A 25,531-nucleotide genomic window follows, 5' to 3' on the forward strand; every position below is an offset into this window, starting at 1 on the left:
AGGGGAGGGCCTGTGGGCGCGGCGGGGTGGCCCGGCCCGACGTCCCCGGGCGGGTGGAGGAGGCCGCGCCATGGCCCAGCGCGGGCGCTGCCGGTGGGCGCTGCTGCTGGCCTGGCTGCCGGCCGGTGAGTGGGGGCCGCGCCGGGGAGGCGGCGGTGGCGGCGGGGTCCCGGTCCCCTCCGGGGTCCCTCCCCGCCCCGGGACACCCCTGTGGCGCAGGGGGCCGGGGCCCGGGAGGCGCCGTCGGGATTTGCTCGGGGTTAACGTGGTGCTGGGGGGGGGGGGAGCGACGGTGGCCCCGCGGCGACGGGAAGGGGTGGCCTGGCCCGGGCGAGCGTTGTTTTTCCCCCCTTGGTGTCCTTCCCCGCCGGGCGGAAGAGCGGGGCTTTCCCGAGGTGGGTGCGAAAGCCATGCGGAGAGGAGTTTCGTTACCCCAAAGGTGCGGCTAGCTGCTCACCTAGGAGGAAGTGGCCGCCGGCTTCCTGGCAGCCTCCAGTATCGCTCGTGTGCGGCCGGCTCGGTTTGGACCGGAGCACGGGGTACAAACACGGAGGGGTTCCCCTTTGGCTTGTCACAGGCGCCCGCCCCAGCCTCTTTGGGGTTCTGGTGTAGCTGCAGAGCTTCCTTACCTGCTAGATACATGCTTCTATGGAGAATAGGAGCTCACCTCCGTGTCCACAGGCGGCCTTCAGCAAGCAGAGTCCTTTAGGCCAAGCTTTGCAGGTTGCCTGACAGCTTCTGATCTCCTGTAGGAAATACAATGATCGTTTTCCTTCTTGGACGCCTGGGTCTTTGCTGATGATTTGACTTTAAATACCAACGTTCAGTTTTTCACAGAGAACCAGTAAAAGAAGCAAAAAAATATGCAGGTATGCTTGTTGATTGTCTTGCTTGACAGCCACCTTCCTGCATGATATTCTACCTAAAACTTGGCTTCAGTGGCTCTGAAGGTTAGTGTCTTCAAAGCAAAGCCATAGGCCTGAGGAAGCCGTAACTTACTAGGTTGGTAGTGTCCAGATTTGTTCTTTCCAACCAGGGTAAGAAGGATAGCAGTGTGCAGTGGAGTAATGCAGTCCAAGTTTAGGAACCAGCCTTAATTTCACAACTTTTCAGTTTTCTTGGAGGACATCAGTATGAAACATCAGACGTGCAGAGACATCCGACTGTCCTCTGGTGGGAATAGTAGAGTTTTAACCTCTTTAGAAAATAAGGAACTTATTTTTCAACTCTGACTCTTTTGCAGAACAGAGGTAATGAGAAAGGATCCCTTTAATAAAGAGCTTTGGTTTCTGTAAGTGAAAAGCACATAGTGATTTTGAGTATTTTATTCTTGCCAGAGAGATGCTGCTGTAGGAAACCATGGAAAATCTGTTCTGTTTCCATGATCCTTGACAGGTCAGAATTCATATGGGAATTAATTTGATTGACAATGAAATCAAGGTTTTGCCAATCTTGAGAGTTTGGATTTTGGGTTGGTTTCTCGTGATTTCCTGCAGTAAGATCCTGTGGGTCAGCTATTTCACAAAGAAAGCTGAAACATGATGTGTTGAAGTACAATGCTCTTAAAACAAGAGCAACTGTAACTACCTGTGACCAGTCTGGACCTTGCTGTGCTACCGCATTACAAAAACTGGAGATCCTTGGTTTTGCTAGAGTTTTGCACAGCTGCTGGTATTTCTGTGTTTAAGTGCATGTGCATATATCTTAGTTTTCAGAAAAGCCTTGGACTCAGAGTTTACCCTGGTCCTCTGTGTGTTTGTGTGGTATTTTTAAGGCAAATAAGTTTGCTCTGCCCGTGCTTTGAGTTGGCTAACCAGGAGTCCGTTTCAAACCAGAAACTGAACGAGTACTGCATTGATGATATCCCACTGCAGAATTAGTTGTTGAGGCAGTGTTGCACCTCTGCAGCATGTTTTCCACTGGGTGGAAACTGACTGAGCTCATATTTGCCTGGAACGTACTGTGGAGGTGCAGCCTAAGAGGACACTGAAAGAATGATACTTGCAGTTGTGGTCCAGATGTTACTACATAGTCCCTTGTTCCCTTGTGCGCTGTCATCCTGAAAACATGGAGTAGAGGGAAAGCCTTTGAATATGCAATAAAAGTCAAGTGTTGGTTTATGGAGAACCTTTCAGTTGGCACCTTCCAAGCCTCCCCCTTTCCTTCCCTCCTTTCCTGCTGTCGTGCTCCCTAGTTAAGAAGCAACTAGCATTGCACTGCAACGCCTGCCCTGTTCTCCAGGCTGTATTCCAGACAGGGCATCCCACACTTGCTCCGCACTGTTTGTATTTCCTTATCAAAGGCAACTGGTGATAACTTCGCTATTGTTAATGACAAGCACAACTTACTGTATTATCAAAGTTTAAATAAGATAGAGATGTCTCTGGAGTGTGGCTAAAATAAAGCATAGCTTATGAGAAACTTTGTAAAACATTCCTCAGTGGGTGCAGCTGCTTGGATAGAAAATGCTGTAGAGATTGTTATGGATGAGTTCTAAACTTACATAACAACAGCTTCATTAAAAAGGAGAAAAACTGTAATTCATGTATGTTGTTCTGAAGTGGCAATAAACAAATTAAGTTTAACTATGATGTTACAGCCCAAAAGCTGTATTGTCTTAATCCTGGTCACCATTAGATGCGATTCTGATGACTGTCTTAGCGAGACCTTGATAAAATTCATTTGGTGTTTATATGAACAGATGGCGCTGCAGAATTTTTCTGGTTAGGATGACAAGCATCCTGTGTGCTTCTGGGCCCAACAAATTATCTCCCTCAGCTGGGAGGGACAGTTTTCCCCATGCAGAAGGAGAACACAGAGTGATGTGCTACATAATGAGTACTAATAGTTGCTTTGGAGAAAATAATTCAGTCTGTAAGGCAGGCTAATGCAGCTGGTTCAAGCTGCCTTCTGTCAGGGAAAGATGGGACTCATACTCTAACCAGCGTTTCTAACTCTGTATGGCTTCACCAGTGGGGCTGGTGAGGTCCATAGGTGCAGGTCCTGGATGAAGCCAAGGGAGATGTACTTTGATTGTTGGTCTGGTACAGAGTGAAAGTTGTGATGTGTGGTCTGTTCCTGCGGGCTGACTGCCTTCTGTGTTCTCATTTGCAGGTTGCCTCTCCCTTCTGGTGACAGTGCAGGATGTTGAGCGTTATACTACCTTATTTGCCACCGTCGTCCTCAAGTGTGACTATAGCACCTCAGCTCAGCTGCAGGACGTGGTGGTGACCTGGCGCTTCAAATCCTTCTGCAAGGACCCCATCTTTGACTACTACTCAGTCTGTAAGTGTCAGGCTTGTCCTCCAAGGAATCCCTCTTCAAACAGAAAGGAAGGGGAAGGTAGACTTACTGTGTAATACAGGCTTTTGATCTCTTCCTGCCCACAAACCAGAAATCCCAGCCAAAGCAGCTCATTTGTCCTTTTTGTTATCAACTCAGAAGGCAGAGAGGCTCAGCCATGTTTGACACTTCTCAGTCTTGGCAGCCCCATCTTATGCTTCAGCATGTTTGAAAACAAGGACCCTGCAACAAGTGGACTTTATGACTCCATGGGGGACCCCATGGTTGGAGCTAGATACCTGTGACCAGGTGTTACTGATTTTAGAAAGTAGAAGAAACATGCATTATGGAAGGCAGAAAGACTTCCAAGTAATAACATTTAGTACTGGTGGCAGCACTTCATGTGCAGACATTCTGGTATGTGCAGCCTTAATTCAGGAGTGTTTAAGATAGTTCTTAAAATGGTATGCAAATTGCATCCTGGGGTGCATCAAACACAGTATAACCAGCTGGTCAAAAGAGGTTATGATCCCACTATATTTAGCATTGGTGCGGCCTCACCTTGAATACTGTAGGCAGTAGTAGAGAAGTGGAGAGGGAGGTGCTGATCTCTTCTTCCTGGTATCCGGTGATAGATGTGTGGGAATGGTTCAAAGCTGTGTCAGGGGAGGTTCAGACTTGACATTAGGAAATATTTCTTTACAGAGAGGGTAGTCAAACACTGCAGCAGGCTTCCTAGAGAGGTGGTCAATCCCCAAGCCTGTCAGTGTTTAAGAGGCAGTTGGACAATGCCCTTAATAACATGCTTTAACTTTTGGTCAGCCATGAAGTGGTCAGGCATTTGGACTAGATCACCATTGTAGGTCCCTTCCAGCTGAACTCAACTCCTGTCTTCTCTCTCTCTTTTCTCCCCCCGCTTTCTCCCCCTTTTCCCCCCTTCTCTTCAAACCCTGCAGCATGTTTAAGCTGGCCAACCTTAGCTTAACTGCACACTTAAAACTGACCTCAGAGCGGGAGTGTGGACTTGTTTGGTGTCTTGGTGCCCAAACTCTCCTTTATGCAGCCTGGATGGGTTGGGTAAGCATGTTACCAAGCGCTCTATAGCCTTGTCCACAAGCAGCTGGGTCCCCGGCTCTGCTGATCCCAGCATAATGCAAGTGCTTTGAGCCCAGGCTCAAGCTAATAGTCCCCAAAAGGGACAGAGAGCAGGAAGGTCATGGTGTTTGCTTAGTTGGGTCTGCTCTTCATGACCCATTGTAGATACAGCAACGGAGAAGCCTTTGACAAGCTTTGTGCTCTCCTCTCTTAGTTGCAAGCCCTTTACAGAGAATGCTGACTGTATCAGTTGTCTCCCCAAATCTTAGCTCCCAAATACTTGGCAATTCAATGTTACTTTATATTGTGAGTCTGTCATAAGAGCATTGCACAGAAATGGCCTCTAGTCCTCCATTAATTCTGTTAGGTGTCTCTACACATAATCCTTAGCTGGAATCAGATGATGGATTCTTTTCTGCCTTTATGAGCTCCATAGCATCTAATGGGTTACAGGAGGGAAAGGGAGACAATCCCTACAGCAGTTCATGTATGTCTGGAGGTTTTATTTGGCCAATAAACACACTTTTGTTTTAGTCCCAGTACTCCTGGGAGTTTTGCAACTTTTTTTCCTTGCAGTTTATCTTCATACTGGGAGCTGCCTACCACCATTACCTTCTTTCTACTGTTGATCTTTCAGTTGTGAGTGAAGGAGGCATCTCCTCTGCAGCTCCTGCATTTGCAAAATCGCTGCCATTCCTGTGGCTCTACCTCTGTTTGCTTTTGAGTACTCCAAAGCAACTTGTCCTTGCTGGTTTGAAGCCATACCTTGTATTACTAAACTAAAGCAAATGCACACATGCATTCAAGAGTTTCTCTGCTGCTCACAAGGGGATAGAAATTGGTCCTTTGAAGTAACTTTTGACATCTTATTTGGTGATGTGTGTTTGTAGCATACCAGGCTGGTTTAGCTCTTGGCCAGGACCCATCTGATGACTGCAATGACAGCCAGCGAAAGGTGCGCATTGTCATCCAGAAGTATGGGCAGAAGGAGCCTGTGCTGGGTATCGACTACCAACAACGAAAGATCACCATTCAGAACCGTAAGTGACTTGACCTCCCAGGCAGGCAGTGAACTCAGTAACTATCCAATATCTGGGCCTACTAAGTGAAGAGAAGCATAAACATGGCTAATGTAATCTGTAGCTTCCATATTCTGTGAGGTGGCAGTGGAATAAGAGCTGTGAAGGGCCCTGTCCCCAGCTGGCCTGAGGGTGTTGGAGGCACCACAAGCTACGGTTGAGCTGAGGATGCCTGAGCATTTTGCTGAAGAGCACAAAAGTAAGCTGAGGAGCCCAGAGGCCAGGAAACAGTTCTTTCTTCTAAGAAGTACTGCATAATTGTCCAGGTGTATTATATGCTCCCTTCTGTCCCTGGAGCAATAGCTGTTGCTCCTGCCAGAAGAGTTATTGGGATGGCTGGCCTAACAGGGACAATGATCTGTGTTCCAAAACCAGTAGGGTTGGCAGCAGCTGGTATCTGTTAACATCCATCACCCAGAAGAATGCTGGTTATTTCACTCCACACAGAACTAGTCCTGCTTCTAAGTAGCGTTGCCTTCCAGCACCACAAAGAAAAAAGGGACTGGCAGTTAATGCTGTTTACGGGAGTTCTCAATGGACTCAAATGGGATTGTTTGAAGGTGATGGCTACACTTGGGAAGAGGGGAGATGCAGTACTGCATGTCACCTGCAGGCAGAAGGCCTTCTTAGAGTGGGGCCTGAAAGTAGTGTCTGTCAGTCCCAAATAGCCCACTGACTTCTCGGTCCCTCTCCCACAGGGGCAGACCTCGTCATCAGTGAGGTCATGTGGTGGGACCATGGCATGTACTACTGCGCTGTGGAAGCACCAGGAGATACCTCAGGTGATCCGGACAAAGAAGTTAAGCTGATTGTTCTCCGTAAGTGCCTGTGGTTTGTTGCCTGGGTGGCAGGTATCTCCTCCTGTTCTCTTCCTCCCCACTCCAAGATGTCTCCAGCAGTGGAGAGGTGCTCAGTAACTTACTTATGCCCAGGTACATCAGGATCCTCTTTCTCTCTCGTTTTTCCCATAGACTGGCTCACAGTACTCCTCATCATTCTCGGTGGCCTCCTCCTCCTTCTTCTGATTGGAGTATGCTGGTGCCAGTGCTGCCCCCAGTATTGCTGCTGCCACGTCCCATGTGTCTGCTGCCCAACCCGGTGCTGCTGTAATGAGGAAGGTGAGGTTCAAGCAAATGTGCGTCCATTCATGGCTTCTGTCAAGACAAAAGCTTGACTGGGAGCTTGCTGAGCTCCACTTTCTCCCTCCAGTTCAGCATCCATATAGACTGAGACATTTCTTTGGCCAATGTGACCTCCGTGACCAGCTTATCTGAGTTTAGAGGAGGGGAGCTAGGCTACATGGAGCCCATCTTGCTCCTCTGTGTCCTACTTTCAGAAGTTCCTCCTCACTCACATCTTGCTACCAACTTCTTTCATGTCATCCAGGTCATGATCAGCTCTCTTGTATGAGTAGCTCAGGACTTTTCTTCCCTCTCTTGTGGTTCATATGCCTGTGAGTGTGAGGAAGGCAAGCAAATGCCTTGGTACTACTCTCCAAACTGGCCTAACCTGCAAGTGTGTTGCTCTGAGAGGTAATTATGTAAAAATTGGAATTTTCTATCTTCATGTTATTTTCAGAGCTGCTCCTTCCACAAGAAAAAGGTTTTGTTTGTTTTTCTGTGGGGAAGGAAGTGAGGAGAAGGAAAGGAGAAAGATGGTCTCTCTTGGTGGTCAATGGTGCAAATGCATTCTGAGGCTTTGAGGGTCAAGAGAAACTTTGTTGTGTGTCATTTTTAGCAATAATAAAGATTCTGCAGCCAGACCCTGTTCTGTTAGTGAGGCCACCGTTTGAATTTTGACTGCTAAGGTCATATAACCTCTGTGTTCCTGTAACTAAAACTTAGTAGCAACACAAAGTGGACTGAGCCCCCCTACAGTTTACACAATCTGACAGGAACAAAATGCAACAAATACATTTATTTATCACTGAAATCACCAGATTTTTCCCTGGATGCTACAAGGAGAGGATTTATGAACAAGGAGCTGTGTTTCTGGTTTCCCTTTACTTGTGAAAGAGCTATTTGCTATACCTTGGGAGTTAGTAAGCTGTTTTAGAGTTTAGAGTTTTAGATCTAAGCGTAATTTGCTTAGCCCTTGCAAAGAGCAAACAGAGCATCCCTCTTATTGCTAAAAAAACAAAACAAAACTCTTTCTGGGGGCTTTACAGGCTGTCAAGTAGAATGTGTGGTATTGAGGAGGCTATGGAAATTCGGCAGAAAAATTAGTTTCCATGAAGGGAGAGAGAGGTGATGGAGATGAAAGACTCACACCTCCAGACTTCCTAGTTCTCATCAAAACAGGGATTCAGAATATGTGTGAGCTCCTTTTTGGTTTTCTGTGTTGTAGAAGATGATAGCACACTCTAGACTGCTGCTATTGTCTTTCCTGCCTCCTGTTGAGGATAGGTAGGAGGGATTCTTGTAGGGTTCCCAAAGCCTCTCCCTGTTCCAGCCACCTTGACGGGCTGCTGGATTCTGTGGCTGTAATTTCTATCCCAGCTGTCTGCCCTCTTTATTCACTTTGTAAGGTATCTTTGTGCCTGCTCCCCTCCTCTAGCACACCTTCTCTTCACTTCAGCCTGCCTCTGACTTACTTTTTTGCACTCCAAGAAATGAACTGGAGGCCTTAAAAACCACAAGAGGATAAATACAGGGGGCCTCTTACAGAACAGGCCTGAGGAATAGCAGTTTCGTACAACTGAAGAGAAGGCTCAACTAAGCCCAGTACGGGTGATTTCTTCCACATTATTGGCCACTAGAGGGTAGCCTAGATCTGCTGAACAGTCATAGATGCCATTGAGGCAAGGTAGTTCTGGGTGGTTTAAGTCAGGTCGTTAACTAACATGAATTTGAACCTAGTAATAAAAGAAGTGCATTGTTTGAGTAATTCAGAATTGGTGTACAGAAATATTAAACATGCCCCAGGAGCAAGCCAATTACACTCCCCATGGAAAGCTCTGAGAAAAGCCCACCAGGGTAAATATACGTATGACCTCCTCCTGTTTCTATTAGTTCCTTTTCTACTGTGGACTTCTTCCACTAATGAATTGGTGCAAAATAGGATATACTTGCACCTGGGTCTGACTAGGTTGGAAAATTTATTTTTTTTTTTTTTTTTTTATAATTGGGTAATTGGCCCAGCAGCTGTAAAGTCTGTCAAAGGTGAAGAACAACCTTTCTCAGCAGGGAGTAAGTGGAGGGAACAACATGACGTTCTGCCAAAGTTTCATAGCAGGTATGAGTTTTGGAATTACAGTGAATCTGACCTTCCTCAGATAAATATGTTCACTTTAAAAAGAGATCTGTAACTTTACTTCCATTCTGCAGGTGGGGAACCAGAGTATATATTGGGTTCAAACTGGAAGGCAAAGTATCTGGGGAAGGAAGAGAGGATGAAGGTAGTGAAGGAATTCCAAGGATAATTCTGTATTTGTTCAACTGTAGGGAGAGATCAGAGAATTACAGGGACAGCATGACTTTGGTCCTAGTGACTCCCTTCATACCCTAAGGAGAGGAACCCTAAGTAGGTATGCCCGCAGCTGCTGGGTCTTTTACTCCTCAGTCAAAGACCATGGTCAAAACCCAGGGACATGCACTCAGCAGGTTCTAGGACATTCTCAAGGTGATAATTGGAGGAACGGGAAAGGAAGAGATAAGGCCTTTCCCTTCTTTTTATCCTTTTTCCTCTTTCTCTCTTCCTCTAAGTTTGAAACCTAAACTGGAGGAAAATCCCTTGGGGAAAAAAGAATAATGAAGCATGTTTGACATAAAATGCTTGAAAGCTGCTACCTCAGGCCACACAGCTTTGAAGAAAAATCAGAGTATTAGGATTAAAAACCCTGAAGTTTCCAGCTTTGTAGTTCACTTCGGTTGGAGCCAGGCTGGGGAGGGGGAGGGAGTTTGGAGTGGAGAACAAAGTGGAGCCGCATGAACTGTGGGGAAAGGGAAGGATGTGTTGAGAGGCATGGTCAGTCCGATTTGCTGCAAGTGGTACTCTGTAAATTCAGTGAAACAGCTAAAGGAGGACATGTTTAATAACTGGAGTGCTGCCTGAAATGGAGAGCTCAGTCCCAAAGAGCATGCAGTCTAAATGGTGCCTGCTGCAGATGAACCCAGGGGACAGAATTAATTGGAGCTCAGCTGTAGCCTGGTTTCTTAAAGAAGCAAGACTTATGCAGTCAACCTGTCTGTCTATCCCCTGTCTCTTTCCCTCCAATAGCTTTTAATTTCATCAGCCAACTTCAGCCAGATTTATCAGAGGGGTAAAAGTCTCAAAGGCAATTACGTTCCTATCTGTCTCCTGAACTGTATAGCCAGTGTTGTTCTGTTCATGCCTGACCAGAGGAGAGACTGCAGTAAAAGCCTGACACTTCTGAAACTCCACAGAAGCCATATAAGAGAAATTTTGCGAAGGCTGTGCTGCAGGAAAGCTTCACCCAGTAATGACAGACAAACCATGCAGAGTCAGGCTCTGTAAGGTCTGGGGCTTGCAGAATTTACTTGCTCATAAACTTAAGTTTTGATTGACTATGGTAGAAGGAGTAAGTTTCTGTAAGATGTGTTTAGGTATTTGCAAAAAAGCAGCAGCAATGAACAATAGTTTTGAAGACAGGGATAGTGAGGTTGTCTGCGTAGAGGTGAGATGGAAGCACTGAAAAAAGTGAAGTGGAATTGGAGCCTGACGCCACGAGTAGGGGTCTGGAGTTAGCAGTGATGGAAAAACAGCAAGAGAGAGAAATTTCCACTGAGTTGCTCTTTTGGCATACTGGACGTTGCTGTTGAGAACAGGAAATGTAGTTTATTCACCAGTTTGATCACTCTGTCCTAAGGGATTTAATCTGAGAGTCATGCTGAGTTAAATTAGAGAGACAAGAGTGGTTGAAAGACTAGAAAGGGAGAAGCTGGACAGTGCATCTCTGAGTGCCCTGTTTGTGGAACAGAGAGGAAATGATGGAGTATGGTGTGGGAAATATGATCTGAACAGACCCTACATGAAGGTGGCAGAAAAAGGTCTTGTTTAGCTGTAAATCAAAGCCAAAAGGGGGAAAGGACCAATGATGAGCTGAAAGAGTTTTAAGAGAGAGAAAACAGTGTGGTATGTCTTGCTGTGTGAAACATTATTTCCCACCTTTTCGCAACTGTACTCATAATGACAGGGCAGGTGGAAGTCTAGCATTTGATTGTGCTGTGTACTTAATCATAGTGCCATTTGTTCCCAGTTGCTGGAGCTGTACCCTGAATGTCAGGCAGTAACCCTCTTCTTCTGCTTTAGGTATCTTTTTGAAGCTATACAACTTTGTATTGGAATTTCCTGTGCTCTATTTTACCTTTGTCATAGGGTGGAGACAACTCTTCATTCTGTGAATTTCCTCTATCTGATCACATCCAAAGGCTACAGTCCATCAGGCAAAACAGTATGTGGTCTGCAAGCTGTTCTCTCCGGATAGCTGCTGTAAGCTTTCTTCTTCCTTTTACAGTACTGGAACGGCACCGGTTCATGAAGCAGGCTCAGGCACTTGCACCTTGGATGTCACCCAACATGTTCTATGGAGGTGGCGACAGGAACTCGCAACTTTCCTCTTACCAGCTGAACCCTCTACTGCAAAAAGGTAAGACCATGGGCATCATTTCAGAGGGAAATCAGGATGAGAAACAGGTAACTTCTCAGGGAGGTTCAGCGGTGAGGCTTTAGCCTCTCTGCTACAAAAGAGAGAAGGATGTTCCTAGCAGGACTCGATGTCCTAGCATGACAGCTCTGCTACATCTGCAGCGTGCTATAGACTTACCTGGGTGGATAAATACAGCCTATCCATCTTAAGTGCCTTGCTAAGCTCAATGTTGGGTGAAGTAGTTTAATGCTAACTAAGGTACATCTGTGCTACACCCCAACAACTGCAGGGTAAATATACCCAGCTTATCTCGCTTCATGTGGTAGAGGAGAGTACTGTCTCTTTGTTCTGCTGTGCTGGTCACGGTCAACTCCTTATAGCCAAAACTGACATGACAAGTGAGGTGCAATTTGTTTGAGTTCTTATCAAATGTCTAGTCTTCAAATGATTAAGGGCAAACTGCCTTCTGTGCAATAGATCTAGCCTGCATGCAGCAAAAAATGAAGGACTCTTTAATGAACCAGGAAGAATTTTCCAGTTGTTCTGCCCCAAAATTGCTTGTATTAGTGGTATTTATTTGTAACTTTAATGGAGGAGGGAAGACAGAGTCTCTGAAAACCTAGAGAAATAAGTAATAAAATAACTTATTACCAGTAATATTATTTAATTGCCCAAGGAAAATAGGGCAATACAGCATAATGACTAATCAAATAAATAGAACCTATTTTTCATCTGAAAATATTTCAGATGAAATTCAGAAATTTTTCATCACTATACAGCAGTCACAGATTTACTCTGTATCTGATGAGTCTTACCTGTTTGAAGAAATAGTTTGCAAACATCTTAAATGCTAGATTCAAGATGTTTGAGTATATACTTTTTTAGCCCGCTAGTTACTTGTACCGTTACCATTTTTCCTAGTCAAGGCATCGCTTTTCCTTAGGAAGACCTGGTGACTGAGCCACCATGATTTAAGACAGAATACACTGAGTCTTCTCAAGGAAATCCATGTGCATGCTGGCAGAAAATGGGCAAGTCAGTTCCTCAGGCAGTTTCTTAGCCTATATTTTCACAGTCCTTGAATCTCCTGTGCTTAAGTTTCCCTTAAACTTGTTTCAGGTCAGCTTTTTAGAGATGTTGCGTAGAGGGGACCTCTAAGGTTACCTAGTCCTACCTCTTGCTCAAAGCAGAACTGTCACCAACCTCAGTCACATCAGCTGGGGCTTTGTCCAGCCAAGTCTTGGAAACCTGCAAGGATGGAGATTCCATTACTTCTTTGTGTAACTGTTCCAGAGCTGGACCAGTCTCCTAGTGAAGAAACTTCTCCATTTGCTACTTAAATCTATTCATACATGTGTGTCTGTATATGTGCATACATATAAAAATTTCTTTTTCTTTTGCAGCATTGGTTCATATTTATTCCAGTTCAATGAGGTATAAGAGAAAACACTATGAACTTTCTCTGATTTTTTTAAAATAAAATTTGGCATCAATGCTGTAGGAAAAAAATGTTCCTCTCTCTAAATACATAAACTGTATATCCACACGTGCTGGATGACTTTCATTTCTTACCTCTGCGGTGCCCAAAACACAGATCATGCTGCAACTTACTAGTTACTACTCTTTGCACCTTACCTTGCGTGGTCTGGATGTGCTGGCTGCGGTGCTTGAGACTCGTGCAGCTCTTGCAGTGAGGAGGAGCAGGAGGAGAGAGGCTCAAAAGAGACTCAGCCAGGATTATTAGTGCAGAAGGGCCGTCTGTTTATTTTTTCCTCTTGACTTGCTGTGTTCTCCTGTGCTTTTATCCTTAGATGTGTCTCTGCAGAACAGTCTTCCACTGGTGCAGCCACAAGCTCAGCTTTCCCCTAACAAGGGTGTTTTGGACTATCTGGAGTCCGAAATCCAAAACATGAACATGTCACAGCTCCGGCCACCTTCCCACCAGCAGCAGGCTGTGCAGCCCAGCTTGCTGTCATCCCTGAGCTCTGAGATCATGCCACCTCCTCTCACTGATCACATCTCTTCCATCCATGGGAGCAGCAACTCCTCACGGCCACAGAGAGCTGCCCATGCCCCCAGACCCTGGGACTCTGCAGTGGAGGACAGGAGGGAAAACCGGAGGTGGCCCTTGCCTTCCAGTGGGGATTCTCATTCCAGCTACAATCGGGAGCCCTGGGACAGGCAGCAAGAGAACCATGCTCAGAGGCAGAGGACAGGCGGCTACAATGGCAGGCCCCAGTACTCCAGACGGGATGTGTCACCCCCACGCCAGGCTGAGAGGGGCAAGAGCAGCAGCAGCAGCTGCAGTTTCTATCCAGAGGAGGCCAAGGAGCGCTCCAGCCGCCACCATCGTGGCTGGAGACAGGAGCCCACAGGGAGGCGAGACTACCAGCACCACACTAGGAGGAGCAATAACTCAGGTCAGCGGCGGCACAGCTACTCTCCCCCTTCTCGCCGTGGGTCGTGGAGCTCCTCAGAAGAGCAAGTCCGTCTCCCAGCGACAAATCGCAGGCTGCGGCACAGGTCTCGGGAATGGCCAGAAGATAAACCCCCCAGTTATCGTTCATTAGAAATCATCCCAGGTCAGGACAAGAAGCACAAAGGTAGTGCAGGGCCACGCTCGGTGAGTCAGCTGCCTTTTTACTTTCCCATCTAAGGGAAGAGGTGTGTTTTGGGGAGTGAGAGTGAATGTTTGTTACTTTCTGCAGCCTGTTGCCTATCAAAGGGATGGCAAGGAACACTGGGTGCCCTATGCTATCAAAGGGATGGCAAGGCATGCTGGGTGCCCTACGCAGCTGGGTTACGAAGAGGCTGCCGAGTTCCCGGCCTTCAGGCATGCGTTGCATGGCTATAGTGTGTTCAGGGGCAAAGTGAGCAGTCAAATAAAGGAGGTCACCTATCACATCCAACACTGCGTGACCTTATACCCTCTCGCTCCCATCCCCACCTGGAGGCATTTGGGGCTCTATGTATGTGTTGGTGTTGGAGTAGTTGTTCTGGCACTGCCTGGGGAGAAAGCAGTTCTAGAGTAGGCAGCAGTACTGAGTACCCTCTGCAACCCTCTCTGATGTTGGCTTACTTCTGATTTCCTTTAACATGTGCACGATTCCTCTATTGTTGATCTCCAACATTTAATTTTTATAGTATCTTGGTGATATTTTTAAGATGGTTCATATGCGAAAGCATCCAGGTAAGATGCCTAAAGCTACATGAAATAAGCTTTAAGATCATGTGTGGCTATAGTGGTAAGAAATGTGTGATCCTCCAGGCCAGGTGGAAGAGAATGGCTCACTTGCTGGGACTCCTGAGAACTGAACATGCGTTATATGGGCAGTGAACAGCTATTGTTCACAGCTCATCTTGTCAGTTTACACTGGGACTAGATTTCAGGGAGCAACCTAAGTGTGAAAAGCTTCATATCCAATTGCTAGTCTCCAAGTTAAACAGGGTATTCCCCCTTAAAAAATGAAGGGTTTTTTTAAATAAAAAAAATGTTAAGTGTCCCTTATCACATATATGCAGAATTTTACCAGGTGGGAGTCTTCTCAAAGGGCTGTATTTTGCACATTACCATCTTCCCTTCTGAGTTTTGGAAGGAAGTGCAGTTCTAGTCCCGGCTGGGATGTGTGTATGTATGAATGGTTTTGTTATGGTGCAGGTAGGAAGACATATGATTTTCATTCATACTTCCTTGTTCCTGAATGTTTTGTTTTCTCTTACAGGACAGAGGAAGTTCCCACAGTGGAAGAAGCATAGTAATTTAATGCCAGTACTGAAAAAACTAAGATTCCCACTGGACTCCTCTTAGCTTTTCTACTATGTAGGTTGGGATGGCTGCTTTTGATTGAACAGACAACCAGCAAAAAAACCAGATGAAGCAGCTTGCCCTTAGACTTACAACTCTGAAGAATCTATGTCTAGTGCCCATGAAAGCAATACATAACCCATTTTTATTCTTGCTGTGATTTGGAAACTTAGGTTTGCAATGGTCTGTGGTCCGTTCAAAACATTCTATTGGAAACAGCAGATTTTTTCAGTAAATGGTACATTCCCAATCTTTAAAGAGAGATACCCGTTGTCTTTGTTAGGTCTCCTGCCACTGTGAGAAGCCCAGTCCATAGAATGCTCATCCTTTGTACACCAGTTACTGGAGAAGGGCTCCCATGATCACAGAGTTGTAAAGTCACAGGACAGTAGAATAATTTAGGTTGGAAGAGGCCTCTGGAGGTCCTCTGATCCGGTCCCCTGAGAGTTCGGTGAAGGGAGGCATAGCATCTCCTTTCTAAGGCACCTCTGTTGTGCTTCAGAATGTGTAATGTTTGCTGCTTCTGCCTGCCTGCTCAGCATAGTTGGGCAGTTGCTTCCTTTTGTCCCCAGTAAGCCTCTCTCCCAAAAAGAAGGATCACAGTGTTGGAAGGATGTTTGACTGCCTGAATAAGGGCTCACTAGCACATCTGCAAATTGCCAGCTTATCCTCCCTATACTGACTGAAACAACCTGCCCTACTTTACACTTAGACCTTAGTGCCTTAAAAGATATTTGTTCTAGCCTTTAACTCAGACTTGAATTTATCTGTAAACTTAAAGGGCTAAATTTACCAAGGTTTGGCTGTCCCTACAGGGACTGAGCAAGGTATGACTACTGTCCCTCACACTATGGACCAGAATTTCCTTCAACTCTAGGAAGCGTGACTTTGGTGGATATATCTTTCCTAAGCCGTGTACTCTTTTCCATGCATTTTATATGCTCCATTTGCTCTCTGTGCCATCATATACATGGGATGGGATAAAGGGCTCTGAAGAAGTCTTACAGTCACCATTTTTACTATTCTTGATCTTTACCCTGACACTTACACCAACTCTGCATATGTGGTGCATCTGATCTGTAGCTAGATTGCAGGGTTTTCTCATCTCTCACCTTGCAACTAGAACACAGAATTTCTCTATGCTCTGAGACCAGTTGTGAAGGAGAAGAACTTGGCATTTCTCCTTGATGTGATTCATCCACTGTTTTCATTTAAAATGTGCTGGAAAAAGAGAGGTTCTCTGGATGCTGGATGCTTCCACGGGAAACTGGCTTGCCAAAGGCACTTCTTGGATTCAAGAGACTCAGCTGTTGGCAAGAAGATTTTGGAGCATCTTGTTAATTATTTTGTAACCCAGAGGTACTAGAGATTGGCCAGTATCAATGACAGTATTGCCTAGCTTATTTCCCAGCCAGTGCCACATGGACAATTGCTACTATTTGTTCTTTAATGTCCTAATTACTGATGTGCTTATGCTTTCTCTTGGAAGACTGGCTTGGAGAGGCTTTCACTTGCAAACCTTTTTTTTCTTTGGACAATGATGGGAAACATCACACTTGGAGCAAATGCTCCTAGCTGGATATCCAATGCAGTTGCTGGTCAAGCAAAGGTTACTACAGAGAGTGCTCGTTTTCCTACAGTTTCTTGGCTGACAGTGCTTATTTCTAATTCCTGCATATGGAGATAAAGCAGGAGGAACCACTAGCTTCTCTGTTTGACTTTGTTTCAGAAACAGAGGCCTACTTTTTGAAGACAGAGGGGCTGTTTGCTGGGAGTTGATGGCTAGCACAAGAAAGAGCTAAAAAAGACTAACTCCAAAGTTTGAATCCAAGAAAGGAAGGCTGTGTTAAGCGTGGTCCTTGTCTACATTAGATGCAAACTGTGAATAATGTGAACTGACCCATGAGTTACATCTGAAATATAGGGAATTAAGGGTGTTCACAGAACTTGCAAAGCCGGTATTGCTCTTGAATCTGGTTCTCAGCCACTGGCTGTGAATAATTTTTATTCTTATTTAATGACATGAGGATTTTATGCACCCTCTCTTCTATGATGGGCTAGTATTTTTATTAGTTAAGAGGAGTTTATGGTGACTGCAATGACAGAAAACAATGGGGCTCCTTCTTCTGAAGCTAACATCCTGTTTTGACTTTAGCATTGCCCTCTGGTGACTTTTAGCAGATACCCAGGGCCCTGCAGATTCTACCCTTGGAAGGTGAATTGGTGGCTTGGAATTTGACTCTCTCCTTATGCTTCCAATAGGTCCATATATCATGCAGGACAACTTCTTCCTGTCATCTCAACCCAGCCCAAATGTCCAGGTTTCAGGGAAGGGCTGCCCATTTCTCCAACAAGAGTAGAGGCTATGGAGACATCAGGTGAGATCCCAAGATGGTAGGATGGGAGAGAGTTGACTTTCCTTCGCATACAGGCGTGTATAAGCCAATGTATGTCCAGCAAGTTTTCCCAAGTTTCCCCTCACACAGCAAGAAAACCCAGATGACTGTGTAACAGTAGCAGCTGTTGAAGCTTGCTGCTGTAGTATGAGCACACTAACTGCAGAGGTTGTGCTTTTTTACCTAAATCCTATGAAGGAGCTCCCCATCTTTATTTCTTCCTCTAGTCCCCATAATTGAGCTAGGGTGACTAATTGTAGATTGTGTGAACACATTTGTGCTGTATGAAGTCTGAAGAGTTTTATCTTTATCATACTTGAGCTCCTCTTCAGTCACTTTGTTCATATTTATAGAAACATTAAACAAAACTCTTCAGGGACGATTGATTGTATCTCACTCTTAATTCTGTAACTTCTTAAATTGTGACAGAAGTAGGTTAGGTTATCCAGCAGGGAAGCAGAAATGGCACCAGGTTTACTGGTCCACAGACCACTGCGGTTCATAAAACACTAGTTAGTGGGCTGTGAAATAATGCAAAGGAAATCTATATATGCATGCTTTACAACTGCAAGCAGACAGAAAAGTGGGAAGGAAATAGTCTCTGCTTTGAGTGCTTATTTCTAGTTTTAATTGGCTATAAATGAAAGCCATTGTGACAACACTACACAATACTATGTGGATTCTTTTTTCCAGTAAGATCACAGGGTCTTTGACTTTTTAAAAGAGAGAGAGAATTGAGCAGCTCAAATACTGCACACTGAAAGAAATAACAGTAGGAAATAGCCTAGCCTTGTTCTTTCTATGTTGCAATTTATTCATGCTTAATTTTTCAGCCATTCCAAAGAGCTGATGTTCGTATGTCAGCCCATTTGTGATCAAAAAAGTTGAATATGTTTCACACATGGGAGTTACTGCCATTCTAGACTTTTGTTCTTCCTGCCATGCAGTTGAAGGAATATACCTTACCCCCAAGAATGAATTTTCTGTCTCAGATAAGGTGCCTTGACAGCCACTGGAGTTACTCATTACATTATTATTTTAAATTAGGGTAAGTGACCACGCCACATGGGGCAGATAAGGATGTCCATGCTGCTCCTGTCAGCTGTTTTCCACCTCAGACCAGAGATTCGTAAGAGATATAAAAAATAATGTCATTTTTCTTTGATTAAGAAAGGACTTGGAGTATCTGGGTTTCTTGCTTATTTGCAGAGTGCCCTGCTATGCCGGAATGCCGTTCCAGGAATGGAGGGCAAGGGCTGCTTCTTGTGCAATCATTGATCTGGTCTTGGCAAGTGCCTGTTTGGCAGCAGAAAGTGCTGAAATGCCCAGTTGCTATCTCTGGGATTGTATTCGTGATAGCACTAGCTAAAGTTAGCCTAACTTCAGGCAGGGGGAAGTTACCTTGTGTGATAACAACCACAATGCAAAGCTTTTCAGCAGTATGTATTACTACATAGGGTAGCTAAGTCCCCTCTGTGTTACTACCTCCAGCAGCACATCAGTTTAAAACACCCACTTAATAAGGTTAGAGCCTTCCATTTGTCGACCTGACATAGGAGAAAGATGACACTTGAGGTTACATTAAATTAACCCCCACAAGTAATGAGTGTTCGTTGCTATTTCTGCAAAGTTTAATGCCTATAATGTGCCTTGTGCTGGTCTTCTGAATATCATTCCAGCTGTAAAAGCAGATGGTAAATGTGCAGATTCTCTTCAATGACTGTCAAATGTTTAATTAAAATACAAGAGAACTTTCAACCAGTTGCTCTTGTGTGTTCTTCCTAGACCATAAATTGCTTTTTAGTGTTTGCACCAGAAGTGGAACTGAAAAGTCTCTGTTCTTCCTTCTGGAATTAACCTTGTTATACATTAGTAAGAATTTTCTGTTGTTATTTTTTGGACAAAAATGAGAAATGGTGTGCTTGTATGGGGGTTTTGTTGTTGTTGTTGTTCTTATTTTGGGAGACTTCTTTCTTTGTTTTTCTAAGAAAGAAGATAATTTGAATAAATACACACCAAGAGAGTGGAAAACCATTGGCAGCCTTCTTTAATGATGTGACCCACTAGCAATTGCTGACTTGGCTGCCATGTCTGTCAAACCGGAACGCTTACTATTTGGTTCTAAAGTACTTTGAGCTCCATGAGAAGAAAAGTCTTCCAGAAATTTTGCTTGGTTGATAAATGAAGATACTGGTTGAGCTTTTCCCACTTTCCATGTGTGACAGTCACCTAACAAATAAGTGGCTGACATAAGAATGGAGGTCTGTTGGATCTCACACAGTAGGCTTAATTTATGCCTCATGTCCTCCCCATTCCCTTTAGCTAATGCCCTTTGTAGCTCAGTGTTGCAGCCTTTCTGTCTCTTCCCCCTACTGCTCAGTGGTTGCATGTGCCAAATACAGATAGTTGGCCTGACTGAAGACCCAACGGGCACTTGGAACTTGAGCTATGGGAAAACACGCCCTACAGCAGCAATGCAGCCAATTTCTGACAGGGACCAGGTCCTCAGGGAGCCTGGGGAGAAGTTGTCATAGAATCATAGAATGGTTTCAGTTGGAAGGGACCTTTAAAGATCATCTCATCTTACCTGGGCAGGGACATGTTTCACTAGATCAGGTTGCTCAAAGTCCCATACAACCTGGCCTTGAACACTTCCAATGATAGGGTGTCTGCAACTTCTCTGGGCAACCTGCTCTAGTGCCTCACCACCCTCACAGTGAAGAATTTCTTCCTTATATCTAATCTAAATCTACCCTCTTTCAGTTTAAAGCCATTACCCTTTGTCCTGTCGCTACCTGCCCTTGTAAAAAGTCCCTCTCCAGCTTTCTTGTAGGCCCCCCTTAGGTGGTGAAAGCTGCTATAAGGTGTCCCCGGAGGCTTCTCTTCTCCAGGCTGAACAACCCCAACTCTCTCAGCCTGTCTTCACAGGAGAGGTGCTCCAGCCCTCTGATCATCTTTGTGGCCCTTCTCTGGACTCACTCCAACAGGTCCATGTCCCTCTTATGCTGGGGGCCCCACAGCTGAACACAGTACTCCAGGTGGGGTCTCATGAGAGCAGAGTAGAGGGGGAGAATCACCTCCCTCAACCTGCCGGTCACACTTCTTTTGATGCAGTCCAGGATACGGTTGGTTTTCTGGGCTGCAAATGCACATTGCTGGGTCATGTTGAGCTGCTTGTCAGCTAACACCCCAAGTCCTTCTCTGCAGGGCAGCTCTCAAACCATTCTCAGCCCAGCCTGTATTTGTGCTTGGAATTGCCCCGACCCATGTGCAGGACCTTGCACTTGGCCTTGTTGAACTTCATGAGGTTTGCACAGGCCCACCTCTCAAGCCTGTCAAGGTCCCTTTGGATGGCATCCCTTCCCTCCACCGTGTCGACTGCACCACAGCTTGGTGTCATCAGCAAACTTGCTGAGGGTGCACTCAATCCCACTGTCCGTGTCACCAACAAAAGTGTTAAACAGCACCAGTCCCGATACCAACCCCTGAGGAACACCACTTATCACTGGTCTCCACTTGGACATCAAGCCATTGACTGCAACTATTTGAGTGCGACCATCCAGCCAATTCCTTATTCGCCGAGTGGTCCATCCATCAAATCCATGTCTCTCCAATTTAGAGACAAGGATGTGCGGGACAGTGTCAAATGCTTTGCACAAGTCCAGGTAGATGACATCAGTTGCTCTTCCTTTATCCACCAACTCTGTAACCCCGTCGTAGAAGGCCACCAAATTTGTCAAGGGCATGACTTGCCCTTGGTGAAGCCATATTGAAAGGCTGCAATAAGGTCTCCCTGGAACCTTCTCCTCTCCAGGCTGAACAACCCCAATTCTTTCCGCCTTTCTTCACAGAAGAGGTGTTCCAGCCCGCTGATCATTTTTTTGTGGCCCCCTGGACCCACTCTAACAGGTCCATGTCTTTCTTGGGCTGGGGGCCCTGGAGCTGGATGCTTCCCCTGGGTAAGTTTTGACAGCTGGCTCAGATGTATGCCCATCTTGTCAGCCTGTGCAAAAAGACTTGGGCACGGGGAAAGAAGAAATGTGGGAGGAGTGCACACTTACCCCTGTGCACCATTTGGTTAATGCATTTGTTGAAAATGGAGGGTAAACCACCAATGGGCGTAATAGCCAGCAAGTAAGTTTCAACTGTCAGAGCAGTGAGGTTACAGCACAGGCCTTCCCACAGGAACAGTGGGAGGAAAATTCACCCCAGCTTTAGCTACTGTTAATGTGGAATTTGGTCAACTTATGAAAGGGGCCTCTATGACATGGTTGTCTGCAAAAGTAGGGGACTCAGTGACCCAGGAGCTGCCTTCCATGTCTCTTAGGCTCAGGTCAGACTGACCCTCCATTACCAAATCTCAATAACAGGTCCAGAGTCCTCCACAGCTTCTTGCCTGTCCCACTGAGCTGGATGTGCTTGCAAAAGAGCAAACAGGGAAACAAAGCAGGACCTTTGACCCCTTCCTAACACTATATTAGCTCTGCATAAATGCCGGTGTCTCAGATGAGCATCTACCTCAGCTTCGGCCTGAGAAAGAGAGAGAAAGCAGGACAGGTAAGAGCTGAACTCTGCTCTGGGTGGTATGGACTTTGTGACTAATGTATCTAGGCCATAGAGAAGGGAGTGGAGGCGGTCTTCTATTTTTCCCCATTTCTTACTGCAAGCCAAAGTGTGAGCCCTTCTCATGCTCCATAGCCAAGACTATTGCTGAAATGGAGGAGGGTGGGAGTGCTTGAGGTGACCTGGATTGAAGCTGAGTGATGGATGCTCCATAAGACACTCATAGAAAGGTCAAGCCCATGGTAGGGTTTGCAAAGTTTCAGTGTTGGAAGATACTTAACCTTCTCCCAGCAGCCTTCACCACAGGGACTACAGGCTCTGAAGAGGGTAAGATCACCTCTTTATGCTCCTGGGAAGCAAATTTATACCTTTTGTCTACAGAGGGAGAAACTGGCTCTAGGATTAAAAATCAAGGAAGGGTGGTGATGGAGCAACTGCTGCTGGTCAGCAAATGTCTAGTGAATGGAGTGGTAGCTTTTGGAAGTAAGTGTGTGCAGAAGGAAATAAAAATGGATGGAAATTTCCTTACTGTGGGATAAGAAGGAGCATTGACTTGTAGCTACCTGGCACAGGATTTAGCAAAACATTCACATGTAATAGACTTGCAGCCTTTTTTGCCATTGCAATTCCTAGCACTGCAATGTTTTCTTCATGTTGCTCTGAGTGATGCAGCCCTCTAATTCAGGACATAAATCAATTTTAACTTCTAAACACCTTTTTAAGTGCAGCATGTTTGAAAAGCTTGTTTAGATGTAATGTCATCTTTTCAATGTACCAAGTACCAAATTTTCAAGAGTTCCTCCTATTCTGACTTTTTTAATAGACAAAATAAAGGAGGTTGGATGAAGCTAAAGTTTGCACTTACTCCCTTTTGAGAACTTCTTTTGCCTGGGCTAATATCTGCTTCATTAATCCCAGTGTGGAAAAGACAAGAGAACCTAGTTGGGTAGTTGGGTCTTTCCTCAACTAGAGCAAGACAAAATACTTAGCCACTGGGTCACTAAGATGCTCATTGTATGTGATGCACTCACTAGCACGATGTTCTTTAGAGCAATTTACAAAAAAAAAAAATTAAACAAAAAATGCCACATTATGAAATTTCAATTGTACTTATGTGTGGAGGAAACCTATTCTGACCTCTGCCAGTTTTAGTGGTTTGCTCACGTGCTGAAACAAGGAATTTTAGCTCTCATATAAAAGAAGTAGCTTCAACTGTCAGGTATTTCTTGGAGCTCTGAAAGCTATCATTCATTGTGAATATCTGATTATACAAATAAAAGGACACTTTCATTTTTATACTATCTTTTCGTCACTTCTTCAGAGGAAATGCACTGTGATCTTTCCTGTTCTCCATTTATTGGTTTGGTTTGTTGCAGGTGTTTAACTGATATGTTTTATTTCTCTGAAAACAAACAAAACATTGTATGCTGATTCCAGCAGGTGTCTTGGTGTAGAGAGCAGAACTGGTACTGCAAATCATGCTGCAATCCAGGGCATTGGTGATAGTTCTGATTCTGCTCCTTAGCACCACTCTCCCTGGTAAGTCTGAAAAGCTTTTCTGTCTGCCTGAGACAAGGCTCAGCTCTACAGGTTCTCACTTGCCTTAGAGAAGTCTAACCCATCCATAAAGTAGGACTGAAGCCCAATAACACAGTTCAAGGCCATGCATATATAGTGCTTGGCAGCGTGAAACAAGTCGGTAGGGGCCTGGCATGAAAACTGTCCGTACCTGGTGCAAATACTCAGCCATGTAAGGCCTATGACCTAGATGCCCTAAAAGCAGTGATGAGGTGTTGCTGGATGCTGCTAGAGTGAATTCTGGGGGAGGCTATGGATCTCAGAATTTCAAGTCCCTTCCCACTGCACCTGGGGGAAGATATCAGAAACACAAGTGACTGGAGAAGCCTTGTGGTTTTTTGCCTCTTCTTTCTCAGAAGTGCACTCAAAGTCCATCTTTGAGAGAGACCGTCGTGACTGGTTGGTCATCCCCGATGCAATTGCAGCTTACATCTATGAAACTGTGAACAAGATGTCTCCTAAAGTTGGTCAGTTCTTGGTGGATGCTGCCCAGACTCCAGTAGTTGTTGTGACCAGGTATGGAAAGATCCTCTGTGCTAATGCTACAGTAGCCATGGGTAAAAAGGGAGAGGGAGGAGTGGGAGAAAGAGCAGATTAATCAAGTATCTATATGGGGAGACCCAATGGGAAATGAATCGGCAACCAAAGCCTGATGTGACGACAACAGGAGTGGGGTGCTGGAAGGTGGGGTTGGGACGATATGGTTTCACGTGAAAGTCCAAGCTCTTCCCAGGGCACGCACATTGAACATGACAGTGCTTGTGGGGGTAGCAGGTACCGGTCTTTATACATGGGTAGTGAGGGAGGGGGCCACTGGCTGGTGGGGAATCAGCCCCCTGGAAGGCTGCTGCGGTGCTATCTGTGAGGCGCTGAGTACTGAAGGTGCCAGGAAACACTGCTGTCACTCGACACAAATCACAGAATTGGCTCTAGCTGTCAATATATATTCCTCAAAGAAGGGGAACGAGTTTCCTCCAAAAGGAAAAGCATAATGACCCTAGAGGTACAGTTTCATGTAACTCAGGGCAAACACATACTGCCTGTTCCTGTCTTCTGAGGAAAGCCCCTCTAGGACTTCTGAGGAGCTTTGCACTCTCAGTGACAGGCAGTGTGATAACTACAGCAGATGGAGATTACCCTCACGTATTTGTGTATCTTACCACATACACTGTCATCTCCTGCAGGAACTTCCTCATCAGAGAAACAACTAAACTTAGTATACTGGCTGAACAGCTGATGGAAAAAATAAAGAACCTGTGGTACACAAAAGTCCTAGGCTACTAGCCAGATGAAGACAAGCCAGTGTTTCCTGATGTGAGTTGGTAATACCCTGCAGTGTCCTCTTTCCCCTTGCCCCTACGACGGACCAAGATCAGTCAATAAGACAGAATCGATGCTCCTCTTAATGCCACTAGAGGGAACCCAGCTTCAAAGTCCAAAGGATGGAAGGCACCTGCTGAAGTCTCCCCTGAAAAAAAAACCACGGCTGGGCATGGGGAAGGCAATGAGATTGTAGAGTTCTTCTGTAGCCAAATCCTGAAAATTAATTCCTCCTGAATGGCTTGGCCATTGCCCCTCTAATAAAAAAAATGTTGGTTGTTACACTTCCTTAAGTTTCCTGTTTGTATTGACTGTTACAAAATCACACCCACCTTGGCATCCCATTCTGCTGAGAATGTAGCTGTGATTCACAAGAAGTTGTTGCAGGCAATGCTAACCAACCCCGAACATTCAGGCACTTTTAACTAATCTTAGGTTCTTCTTGGGTGGAGGGGGCACTACCTGAGCATCTTTCAGGGTAGCCACAACATGGCAACCGTAACCTCACATCAGGACAGACCATGAAATTTAAGTAAGTCATACTGATTGTGCTCCTTGGTTAGGTAAGAAGCAAGTCGGTGCACCTGTATCAAGTGTCTGAAGATTTCAGGTCATTTGGGAAAACAAGTGCCAGTAAACTGAACTGTCCATCAATCTGCTCAGGACTTTGAAAGTATGTTTCATCAGCCAACCAGTGAGGCTACTGAATAACCTTTCCAAAGGAGAAATGAGGGGAAAATTTCTCACCTTCTTCAAGATGGAGGGTGACCAGTTTATGAGAGGGGCACCTATGCCCAGGACTGTC

General features: G+C 45.4%; 2 protein-coding genes across 2 annotated transcripts; both read left to right on the forward strand.

Annotated features, from left to right (window-relative positions):
- Window positions 1-13: 13 nt before the first annotated feature.
- ILDR1 (immunoglobulin like domain containing receptor 1) lies at window positions 14-19,023 on the forward strand. Its single transcript, XM_069785773.1, has 8 exons — window positions 14-125; window positions 3,115-3,285; window positions 5,268-5,417; window positions 6,155-6,274; window positions 6,428-6,574; window positions 10,933-11,064; window positions 12,876-13,687; window positions 14,787-19,023. The coding sequence occupies exons 1-8, from the start codon at window positions 71-73 to the stop codon at window positions 14,826-14,828; spliced, it is 1,629 nt and encodes a 542-aa protein (XP_069641874.1). The 5' UTR covers window positions 14-70; the 3' UTR covers window positions 14,829-19,023.
- Window positions 19,024-23,189: 4,166 nt separating this feature from the next.
- Window positions 23,190-24,947, forward strand: LOC104313593 (apovitellenin-1). The gene is made up of 3 exons (XM_009912597.2): window positions 23,190-23,367; window positions 23,763-23,922; window positions 24,591-24,947. The coding sequence occupies exons 1-3, from the start codon at window positions 23,307-23,309 to the stop codon at window positions 24,688-24,690; spliced, it is 321 nt and encodes a 106-aa protein (XP_009910899.1). The 5' UTR covers window positions 23,190-23,306; the 3' UTR covers window positions 24,691-24,947.
- Window positions 24,948-25,531: the final 584 nt, after the last annotated feature.

Source organism: Haliaeetus albicilla, chromosome 6 (assembly GCF_947461875.1).
Source record: "Haliaeetus albicilla chromosome 6, bHalAlb1.1, whole genome shotgun sequence".
Lineage (NCBI taxonomy): Eukaryota > Metazoa > Chordata > Aves > Accipitriformes > Accipitridae > Haliaeetus > Haliaeetus albicilla.

Excerpts from the sequence above, each read along its gene's own strand:
- ILDR1 (XM_069785773.1), top strand. The coding sequence starts at position 71 with ATGGCCCAGCGCGGGCGCTGCCGGTGGGCGCTGCTGCTGGCCTGGCTG. Across the intron at positions 5,418-6,154 it reads AAAGATCACCATTCAGAACC|GGGCAGACCTCGTCATCAGT; the intron begins GTAAGTGACTTG and ends CCTCTCCCACAG. Across the intron at positions 6,575-10,932 it reads GTGCTGCTGTAATGAGGAAG|TACTGGAACGGCACCGGTTC; the intron begins GTGAGGTTCAAG and ends TTCCTTTTACAG.
- LOC104313593 (XM_009912597.2), top strand. The coding sequence starts at position 23,307 with ATGCTGCAATCCAGGGCATTGGTGATAGTTCTGATTCTGCTCCTTAGC. Across the intron at positions 23,368-23,762 it reads CCTTAGCACCACTCTCCCTG|AAGTGCACTCAAAGTCCATC; the intron begins GTAAGTCTGAAA and ends CTTCTTTCTCAG. Across the intron at positions 23,923-24,590 it reads CCAGTAGTTGTTGTGACCAG|GAACTTCCTCATCAGAGAAA; the intron begins GTATGGAAAGAT and ends CATCTCCTGCAG.